The sequence below is a fragment of the Rhopilema esculentum genome, chromosome 3 (assembly GCF_057945365.1).
Source record: "Rhopilema esculentum isolate cy_ngs chromosome 3, ASM5794536v1, whole genome shotgun sequence".
NCBI classification, from domain to species: domain Eukaryota; kingdom Metazoa; phylum Cnidaria; class Scyphozoa; order Rhizostomeae; family Rhizostomatidae; genus Rhopilema; species Rhopilema esculentum.
In genome coordinates, this window is record NC_142817.1 from 5319129 (window position 1) to 5330677 (window position 11549).

An 11549-nucleotide genomic window follows, 5' to 3' on the forward strand; every position below is an offset into this window, starting at 1 on the left:
AGTGAAAAAAATTTTTTTAAAAATTTCAAGATTTTTCATTTTTTTTGCAGGTCCGGGGTCATGAATTTTTCAAAAATCACCAAGTCCTTATTTTCAAAAAATCAGCATAAATTTCACAGAAACGACCTGAAATGGTGTTCAGAACGTAACTAGAGGCTTTTTAGGTTGTTTCGAGTAAAAAAACTTCTTTGAAACATTCCAAGGTTTTTCAACTTTTTCAACATCCCTTGAAACTTGCGATGTGTTTTGCCAGTTTCTTAGCCTTTCTCCGTTTTACAGCGATTTTCCAGTCAAGCGTCATTCGATTTGAGCTAGGATCTGTTGCCTGGACGCCTAGAGGGTTTCCTGCAGGTATCACGCCTTGGACAGCAGCATGGCAAGATAGATCGAAACCTTACCTGACCATTCGTCTCAAAGGTACTGTTGCAACATGTTAACCTCTTTTCCCCTCCAAGAGTCTCAACTCGCTTTAGAAAACGTTCACGAGTTTCGGTCCTTGTAGGGAGCCTCCCTCCGTCAAATCAAATCAAACAATTCATTGGCTGAAATCATCGAATTAGTTCTAGAAGTTCTTCTTAATTCTTATTGAAAATGAAGAAATCCCCCAGATTTGTTCTTGTCCATCGCCAGTTTTTACTGACGTCAACCACAAATTGATATGGTACTGATTTTGTTAGAAGAAAAATCCCAGTGTTAGAGTGACTACGTAATTCATCAAATGAGTATGCAATTGGAATACCACAAAAAATTTAACTTACGTTACCTTACATTTTCAAATTCATTACCTTTTTTGATACGGTGTCATCAACATTCAGAAAGTTTCGAACTTGCTTTTCAGGACAACTCTTATTTTTCACTTTCCGTCTCCTGTTTTAAAAATTCAACTACATACAAATTATCAGTTACATTAATACAATACTACACACAATACAAATTAAGCACAAATCTAAAAACAACAGAGAAATAATAGCCTACATATCAAATTGTATGAAGGGGAATTCCTTGAGGAGGGACTCTCTGAGTAGTTGGGCTAATCGAGGAGAGAGCACCACTTGTTTTTAGATTGAATATGAGTTATCCCTAAACATATTTTAACTTATTTTGAGAGCTTGGTCAATCTATCCTCTTTCCTTTCTTTTTAGACTAAAGATGAACCTAAATTTCTGCTTTTAAGTTATGGTCTAACATAAAAGGATTTTTTATTAATGCACTTTTACGTTGTAGTTGATAACTGCACGAAAAATGCTCTTTTTTGGTTTTCTTTATTTGATAAAGTTTATATATATTCTTAACAATATTCTCAATAATTGTTTATCTCTGATTAGAGGTGTCTAGTTTAATTTTCGTAACGACAAATTGATTAATCGTTAGCAATTTTCATTGTCCTAAAGCTTTTGTCCTAACGGTGACAACACTTTTTAATCATTGCTTTTCAGATGAAACAACTTCAACATTTGACTCAGTGGCATAATCTACGTCTTTAGAAAATACTTCGTTACAAGAATATTGCAGATTGGTGAGCTATTCTTATAGCTTGAATTTTTGTTATAGCTTGAAGTTTTTAACTTATTTGAAAATACACCCACTGTTGATGACAGTAATGATTTTATTTCCACATAACATATATGATTTCCATTTTCAGATTAAGCGGTACATAAATGCGCTGTTCATGACTGACGACACGATAGAGGCTAAGCATTTCATTTCCTGCTTCTCCCATTGGCTCAAGGTATGTTGTCTACAGTATCCTCCGTATGATATCAACCGGTAAGACAGCAGTTAATGTATGTTGCTTAGAAAGTCGTTTTCTCTAGACGGGGGCTACATTAACTTTACTTTCAATGATTTAGAAGATTTTCTAAGTGCATATTATTCTTTGGGTTGTGTCATTATAACAAGTTGCATTAATTTGATTAATAATGAATTTTCTACTTTTCATGTCTGTTGTTTGTTCCCTTGTATAGAATAAAAAATTATTTTGTTTGGATATTTTAATATGAAAACTTGCTTAAAAATAAGCTCACCGTGATAGAAAATTTGTTTTCACCAAATTCACCAAACATAAAGAAAATTTGTTTCCTATTCATTTCCCAAATCTGAGATTTTCAGCGTAAGTAATATTACGTAGTATCATATTACGTCACGATTCTTTTTGCGCAGTACGATGTGTATATTTTTGTATAATTGACTCTTGGATTATAAGAACACCTTGCTCAGTAAACCTAATCTCCGTGATAAATTCCTTGCCATTAAGTGGCAGCGTCTTCACAAATACTCTAGTGTCTCTAATAGACGGGCCCCCCGTGTATTAATTTCAGAAGAATTTGCCCTCCCCCTGTCGCTTATTAGCACCCCCTTCTGTCTAATTTTACAAATCTGTCATGACCGGGACACGCAATTTTCACTTGTCAATAACTCCCCTTGTTATGTTATGTAGTTATTTTTTAATTGTCATAATTCCCCCTGTTATGTTTGTCTATCTTTATCTCTAACCATCTATCCATTATCAAGTAACCAGTGTCACCATCCTACTAATTCCACTGCCTTTTAATTAAAAGATTTACCAATATCCACTCCTTTTATTAGCTCCCCTTTGCCATTGAAGTTTCCTGACATTTTATTGAAAATTAGCCAACCTGAACATCCCCTTCTATTAGCAACTCTCTTCTAATGAAAACTGGCCGACATGAACACCCCTTTCTATTAGCACCCCTCTTCTATTGAAAACTGGTCGACATGAGCACCCCCTTCTATTAGCAACCCCTTTCTATTGAAAACTGGCCGACATGAACACCCCTTACTATTAGCACCCCTCTTCTATTGAAAACTGGTCGACATGAGCACCCCCTTCTATTAGCAACCCCTTTCTATTGAAAACTGGCCGACATGAACACCCCTTACTATTAGCAACCCCCTTCTATTGAAAACTGATCGACATGAACACCCCCTTCTATTAGCACCCCCTTCTATTGAAAACTGGCCGACATGAACACCCCCTTCTATTAGCAATCGCCTTCTATTGAGAACTGGTCGCCATAAACACCCCCTTCTATTAGCAACCCCCTTCTATTGAAATCTGGTCGACATGAACACCCCCTTCTATTACCTCCCCCTTCTATTAGAGACACTAGTGTACGTTTGCAAAGTTCGCTTTCTCATCTAAATGGAAACGAAACAAATGTTTTCTGTTTTCACGTAAGCGTCTATGTGGAAGGGGTTTTAAAGCGTTTGTTACAGGATCATGTCATTTGAGATTTTTTCAGAATTCGATAAGAACTCTGCACGAAAGGGCATGTTCACTAATTTAATTAATTTATAATGAGCTATATGCTTGATTATATGCACACAATTAGCTGAGAATCCCATTTTATTTTGAGCTATATCTTTATACGTATATCCAGTATTGCATGTAACTTGCAAGGATGAAATTTATTTTTCAATCAGACCATGGACGAAATTAGAGGCAAGACAAGTTTTATTGCCAGCGTTGAAGAGAATGAGATTTGCACTGCTCAGGAACTTGTGAAACTGTTACGAGAATATGGTTGGTATCTCCGTAAATTTGTGTTTTATTATGCACCCCTTATATGTCCCATTGATAGGTTTTTACTAGAACTTTCAATCCAATGCATTTCCCATGCCTGATTTTTGCCATACTTTCCGGGCTACTGCGCAGAGTCCAAAAAGACCTTGGAAAATTCCATGTGAGAGTTGTTTATATGCGCGAGGGTTTTTGAAAAGGAAAGGTAATAATTTCTTTTTGAAGGCAGATTACTTATTTGTATCACAAAGACATGCACAGTAGTTGATTGGAAGCACTTGATTTGGCTAAGCGTTTTTGGAGCACATTTATTTGAGTGATTCTTGTTCACATGTATAAATTCAAACAGCAGTGAAAGAGTGTATTTTTTACGAACGAATCAACCATTTCTCAAAAAAATGCTATTTGCCGATAACCTATGAAAGGACGTACTAGAAATCATAATTACTTTCATAGATTTCATTTATAAATATATAATTTGTTTTCACAAAAATATAAATCATGTTATGTTTCTGTTATCTGCTAAATATGTACCCTAGCATATATTGCTATATAAGTTGTCATACAAAGTCACATACCATATGTTGACGCACATTTTAACTGTCTTCTTGTTCTGATACATAACGGATATGGCTGTTTAATAATTCTAGATCAATCAATGTGTTTCGAAACATCTCAAAGTGTTTTACAAGGAAAGGCATTCGAATTAATTGATATGTTAGGTTGGATGAAATTTGGCTATCTTGCCAGTGATAGGAATTGTAGCTCTCCTGGTGGACATTGGAAATCTTACTTTTTGCGTCTTTGTGAAAAATAATTATGATAAATTAACAAAAATAACTCCAATTCTGGCCTATTACATTTCAGTAAAATGTTAAAAGAATGCTTGAAAATTACGCTATTGTTCCTTTTGCCACATACGGTGCTTGGAAAAAGTTTCTCCATAGCACCCCATTTCCACCTTCAAACGGTGTTGTATTGAGTGATCAATGAGCTTAGGCGAGTCCATTGCAATGCAGTTTGTTGTTCCTTTTTAGGAGCTTTAGTTGAGGTGAATCGCGAGAGACCGAAGTGCTCAACAATTATTCTGATCGACGTTGATTTCATCCTTAATCGAAAATTATCTTCGGATGTCTTTGTTTGGCACAGAAGAACCCTTCTATCTAAGCAATGGCATGGAGACAAAGCATGGAGACAAAGGATGGCCAGTTCCTTCAATGCAGATTCATCACTCCCCCCCCCCCCCCCCCCAAAATGCAGATACTGTTCTATTCTCGTTTTCTTTAGCTTCCCCGTCGTTGTTAGTCCTTCCCTAAATAAAGGATACGTGGAACGTGGAACAGAAGAACCCTTCTATCTAAGAAATGGCATTGGAGTGAACAGTCAGCTTTACTATTTGCAAAATGACGTCATCGTACTTGCATATGCAACGAAGACAAGGTAAATAACCCTTACAGTATAGAACAACAGTATGTTAGGTTTCCGCTTTTCATTGCTAGTTGGAGAGTCAAGGTGGTATTAATTGTTGGAAATATAATTTATTTTTTGTCATCAACTGTCTTGCTTAAAGTACAGGCGATTCCTGTATGCGAGCCGTGCCCATAGGCCAAAGCATGGAGACAAAGGATGGCCAGTTTCTTGTCGTTGTTAGTCCTTTCCTAAATAAAGGATAGAGCCCAACCTTCAGCCTTCCGAATTGCCTTACCGTGTGTCGATAGCCTGAGCTATTAAGGGACATATATTTTGAAGACGGTACAGCTGATGATATTTACAGCTGCTAACGTATCTATAAGGCTGATAGAGCGCTATCCATGAGAGCTAGAAAGGAGACAAAAGTTCCATGAGACAAAAATTCCCTTTATTAAATCGTACTTCTACCCAACCTTGAGCACCATGTTCCCTGTCAGAGTTTGAAATAACATATCATTTTGACTAATCCTGCTCATGCGACTAAGAGATGTGGCATCAACAGAATTCAGATTTGTACATCTGAAGTCGATTGCTTCAGATCTAGTTTGCCAAAGCAAGGATATTTTAACCCTTTCATACTATGCATGAGTTTTTTGGTCTCAGTTCAAAAATGAACACTTTGAATTTACTCAGATTTTATGGGGACGTTGTGTGTATCAAAACTACTTGTAAAGCAACAATCTTTATATTATTCAGTATTGATTTTTTATCAGTGTTTGTTGCCTATTTCTGGCTTTTTTTCCAGCCATTTGCAGCCAAGATTTTAATACTCTATATTTACTTGTTTTAAGTGCTCACTTTTTTCCAGCATGGACCGATTTGGGCAAGGAATTCATAGATTTTTCAAGTTAATTGATCTCCCACCAACCATGCCTGTTCTTCTGCAACGTTGACTCCGACAAAAGGCAACACGAAATTCAGAAAGCCGATTAAACTTCAGGTGAATATCTTTGTAGTTTAGGTTTTACACTTACAGGAGTGTTATGGCAGCGAGATTTTTAATAGACGGGTTATTGGCTCTCTCACTTCTACAAGCTACTTTTTCCAATTTAAGGTTTAATTTTCTATGGGACTGCTTTTCATTGTGTGAACAGGTGCTTTCATAATTTCAATCTGGCAGAGTCTTCAGATTTTCAGTTTTCTTTTTTGTGCCATCTTCCGAGTGCCCTCTCCACCTGGCACATGACTAATGCGAACTGTAGCACAATTGTGAAATGTGAACAATTAGATTTATAGCTTTAATGTCAATTTTAATTTAGAAACCTTTCTTACAATCCAATCACACTCCCATGTGACGTTAATTGTCAAGTCACTCACAGTTTCAGAAACGTTTTAAGTTCTTCCCTGTTCACAATCTCTGAATATTGCTTGATCCATTTTTAGGGAAATTGATAACTGGAGCTCCTGGATAAGCGATGTTTACAGAAGATCTAGAATCGATCTTGAAAAGCTAGACATTAAATTGGATATGCCAGGTTTGTCGTTATTGTGAATCATGTTCATTTTATTTTCAAAATTTGAAGTTCAGTTTTTGTAGATGCCAAAGGTCGAACCATTCAATTGTGTATCTTTGTTTCGTAATTCGTTGTCACTTGTGTAAAAGTTGTTTCATCGTATATCTGCTTAGGCTCAATGTCACCTGGTGCGGCCATAAAATGCTCAAACACTTGTTTTGATAATGTCACCGAAACCAAATAAAGTCACACTCATTTTTCTCAGTATCTTCAGTGCCATTTTGGTTTTTACTGAAAAATATATCAAAATAGATTCAAAGCTAACTAGTTGTAGGTACCAAAGGGACGATTTCCAGCTTGCTTTATGGAATTGAGAGTATGTAAGAATGTGCCTTCTGATCAGATCACTTAGTTTATAGTCTCTTTAATTTTTGCTAGTTGATTTTAAATTGTTCTGTAATTTGGATGCAAACATGAATCGATTCGAAAAGCACTTTGTATTGTTACACACAAAGCCATCATTTTATGGACAGTCAAGCCAATCTGACTGCAATGTGTTTCATAAATTTCTGTTAGTTCGTTGGCCGTTTGTGTCAAGACAGGATCTAAGCACGATTAACAAATCTGCATATTACGCACTGTCATTGTTTTCTTCGCAGATCTTGGGCTGTTTCTGTCTGCTCCTTTCAGTGATTCAGCCGGCCTTAAAAGGTAATGATTTCATGTTTCATGTCACATAATTTCGTAACATTATACGTTGATTCTGTTGATGTTGATGAAATGAAGACTTAAGACAACATTCACAATCTTTCTGGAGTTGTTGGTTCCCTTTCGAAGAAGGCGGCTTAGTCGCGTGCTTTCTGTAGAAATGTGCTGGGAAATCGCTTTATCGTGACGAAATTTACATACATACTGTACAGAAAGCAAAAAGGTGTCATCATAAGTGCCTAGGCCTAAGCAAAAGTTCCTATGGTCCATAGGCTCTATGTTTCGTGCGCCTTAGATAATACTGCGCCTCTGCTTGTTCTTGTGTCTAATACGGCCTTAATGTCATATTTGGTAAGTTGCATGCCGTCTTCCTTCTCCCCTTCCTCGTTTGAAAATAGAAACCCTGCGCTATTATGACATAAGGTATCCTTTTCTTTGCAGCTGGGCTGAAGACCTTTGGTTGCATCACTTTCTCCCGCAAGTCGAGAGTTCTGTGGAGGAGCAGGTTGCCGAGGCAACCAATACTCAGCAGGACTTATTGATCCAAGTCGCTCTGAACGCATTCTTAGAAGGAGCTTTTTTGCCGGGCTGCCCATGCAAATTAGATATCGGTTAAGTTAGGACTAAATTTTTAGATATTTTAATCGTCTCTACTAGACCTAATGCTGTCTGACCAGGAGGAATGTACTCATATTTTATAGATTTTGTCGGTGGTCGAAACAGGGAGATTTGATGCTTTCATCAAAAGGAGGGACTTGAAAATTTTATAGAAGAAATGACCTGTCGTTCTCTGATTTCCCTGGTGCAAATCAAGTCCTGTTTCGGATGCCAACACTCTTGTTGTTCATGTGTGTAACACCTTCTGCAATTAGATATTACTTTCACAAAGTTTTTAAAGAGGCCGGAAGTTTGTCATAATGTGCAGGCCTAAGAGGGGACGTATTTTCGTCAAAACTTTCGTCGCAGAGGCACCATCTTTTACCTTGTTACCTAGCAGTCCAGCCATATGATACTCTGGGTACCAGATCCTCAATAAACCGGGGATAAAGTATTGTAGACCGCTTCGGTGGCAAAGAAGGAAGCTCAAATAATTATTGTTGTTTCCTAAGTGCTTCCGACGAAGGGGCTGTAGCCCCCTAGCCCTCCCGTGGCGCCACCACTGATTACACCTTTTAAATACAAAACTAGGGTCTATTTTCAACTTTGAAACTTATATTGCAAAACTTTCCAAAAGGCGGACATTTCCAATTAGTGGACACCTTGCTCTGGTCCCGACAGTGTCCGCTAAATAGAGAGAATACTGTATATTTCTGAGGCTAAGTAATGGAGACTCTGTCGCCCAGGGTAGCCAGATGACTGTCTACTGACAAAAATCTCTTCATATCCCCCTTCAACCCTTCTTAAGATTTATTGAATTACTTATCTTCAGTTTCATTTTAAGCACTTGCTATAAACTGCCGACTGAATCAAATAAAGTTTTATCTTACTGTTCTCATATACAAATTCACTTTTTCTAAAACGAAATGTTTAGTCAAAGTTACGTTGCAATTAGTTCTTGCAGTTAACAGCGTCAAAAGATATGTAAATGAAGGAACCCTCGTTGTAAAATAGTGCTGTACCAGAGCATGCTACGTTTCTAGTTGATAAGTATGGAAAAACCACCGCCCCAGTTTTCAACTCTTTTTTATTCAAATGTATTTGACACTTAAGGTGGTGGAAAGGGACACTGTGACTCCTGACAAACTCTAAAAGAACATATTATACTTAACACAGAACGGCAATTGTTGTACTTAATGACGTCGGAGAATTTTCATTCCACCTCCTGTCGCACCCTTTCCCGCCCTGTTCACCATTCTATCGACCCGAATCATGTTTGCTAGTTTGGTACATATTTCAACAGTTTTATTGCCACTGTTATCTTGCCTTAAAGCACAAAAATAATAGGTGTTACTACCAACATTATAAATTTTATTCCCGTCCTTTCAATAACTTTGTAACACACTCAGAGAGATCAGCTACTTGGTTTGAAACTGGTGTGTTTACTGTCTTATGTGTTAACTATTTAAAAACTTGGTACCCTATTCAGGCGCTGTTCACTTAATCCGAAAGATACTTACAGACACGGTAAAGGGGACGAAGATGCAACCCCTTTGATAGGAGGGTGAAAGTACCCTTGTCATTTGTCTTTGCAATTATCAAGAACATATATATGAGTTTCTAACTTTAGTAATTTTTTCAAAAACTTCTTTATTTGACGACAACATTTCTCATCATGCGTGATTATTTCGTATCTGCTAGAAGTGAACCGTTCATACGCTTATCGGAATGGAAATATCATTTACATAACAGTAGAAGCTGCAAATCACTGTTGCAAATCTTTTCCTTATCATGAAGCTAATAGCCATGCCCCTGGACCGTGCCGGTGTCTTCAACAACTCTAGACTTCAAAGATATTCATAAAGAAATACCTAAATAGATTTTCAATGTAAAGTGAGAAACATATTACTTTATCCTCGGTGAGTATTTATAATAAACAAATTCATAACAGTTTAGGTATTGTGATGTACATGGTAAAAATTTGCCTTATCAATTTCATCCAGAAATCCTGTCGTTTTTTGACTCTCTCTTTCTCTTCTGTCGAAAACAAAAAGAAAGTTCTTATGTTGATGCACAAGGTAGGGTAAGAGCTGAGACATACTTGTAAAGCTTTTCACTGCATCGACCAGTTTCTTAATTCTCGAACACTGAGAAAAGGGACCTTATTTCGATAAGTATTTTGACAAGAAGCTCAAGGGTAAAGGAAAGCGAAAGAATGAAAATAATCTAAATTATAGGGCCGTGATTAACAGGGAATACCCATCAGTCTACTTTACCATTCTTTGTCTCCCCCACCTTCAAACATCACTTTGCCATGCCACATCATTCTAAAGTACCAGGCACCGCGGAGCGTTGAGAAAAGTGGGGTGGTCTAAAGAAAGTGGGGGGCTGAAACCGTACAAAAAGAGGCTTTTCTGGCAGTTTGACACTTAATATTTGGCATTTTTATTATTTGGCATCTTAATATTTGGCTAAAGCCCCCCCAGCCCTCCCTGCTCCGCGGTGCCCGAGTACCTCAGTGAAGTGAGAAGTCATGCGAGAAGGATCGATGAGAACGGTCTTGCTTTTAGTACAATGTGTTTTGCATTTTACGGGCTACGTTATGAATTGAAGATATACAAAAACAGAACCAAGGTGCACATGCTGTGTGTTTATCAAGTTTCAGTAAGCTTTTGCGTTTTCAGTATTGCGTTAACAAGTTAAATCGTCTGGCACGTGGCGAAGTAGGCCCACCACACCTTGAATTTCTGATGCCATTTAAACCTGCAAGTCAAGCTCTTGTCATGATGGGGATACAATCAGGAAGGTTATTAATGATGCTGTTGCACACCCTCTCTTGAAAGACTACATAAATGACAAGCAGGAGAATTGATGTTGCAACAGAGCCTCTGTAGCAAGAATTATCGGCGCCGAGATGGGAGTTGTTAGGCATTCCCTGATTATGAAACTTGCATCGTGGAAGTACTTCTCTGCTGCATTTAAGGGTAAGAAAAAGTTGGTAATTCAGAAAATTACTTTGAATATGACTCCAAGAAAATCAAAGTTTTTCAACGGTCCGAGTGAAAGTGGAAGACAACCTCAACGTCGTAGTTTAAATACGATAAATGAGCATAAAAATATATGTAGGGGAGTCAAACTCTTTAACTGTGAAGAAGAACCATACTTATTTTGAAATGGGAACTCGTTGTGTTTGGCTGCGCTAATGACTATTTTCTCCAGGTATTTTGCCGTTCTTGTGCCAGTTTTTGTGTTGTTTTGAGCTGGTCTTGAACTTGGTGAACAGGGTACTCTCTCTCTTTCGGCTGGACGCTCTAGAGAAGTTGTCAAGTATATTCCCATGAAAATGTATTCCGAAGGTTCACGCCCGAGTTTGCACAAGTTCACGCCCGAATTTGCAAAAGTTGACGCCACATTTCTCATTGTGATCCAAATTGAGTACATATTTGTTTTCACGCAAAGGGGATTGGATTGCACACATACGTGCTGTTTTCTACTTTTTATCAGAAATATAGTCCTTCTAGAAAATCCACAAAGTTAAGAAAATATTGCTTGATATCAAATTCAAACCTTTTCGGCTGTCGTTGATATGAAGGGTTTGGGAGGGTGGGTTGTGCGTGGTGAAATGGTCGAATTCGTTTTCTTTCGAGAAGATTGTCGACCGTTCCGTTTCATCGTGTTTCGTGATCTACAATCCCGGACAAAAATAGTTGAGACTTTTCAGGAAAACTTTATGTTCTTGAAAAATAACTTCCCCCATCCCCCAATTCAACGTTGAATGC

General features: G+C 37.7%; 1 protein-coding gene across 2 annotated transcripts; it reads left to right on the forward strand.

Moving 5' to 3' along the window:
- Positions 1 to 1490: 1490 nt before the first annotated feature.
- Positions 1491 to 7841, forward strand: LOC135693036 (uncharacterized). 2 transcript variants are annotated; one of them, XM_089112352.1, is made up of 7 exons: positions 1642 to 1729; positions 3445 to 3544; positions 4579 to 4981; positions 5820 to 5951; positions 6395 to 6486; positions 7125 to 7176; positions 7615 to 7841. In XM_089112352.1, exons 5-7 carry the CDS (start codon positions 6480 to 6482, stop codon positions 7787 to 7789), a joined length of 234 nt encoding a protein of 77 aa, XP_088968478.1. In that variant the 5' UTR covers positions 1642 to 1729; positions 3445 to 3544; positions 4579 to 4981; positions 5820 to 5951; positions 6395 to 6479; the 3' UTR covers positions 7790 to 7841. The 2 variants fall into 2 exon arrangements, with proteins under 2 accessions (XP_088968477.1, XP_088968478.1); XM_089112351.1 differs by lacking the exons at positions 7125 to 7176; positions 7615 to 7841 and having other exon boundaries at positions 1491 to 1729.
- Positions 7842 to 11549: the final 3708 nt, after the last annotated feature.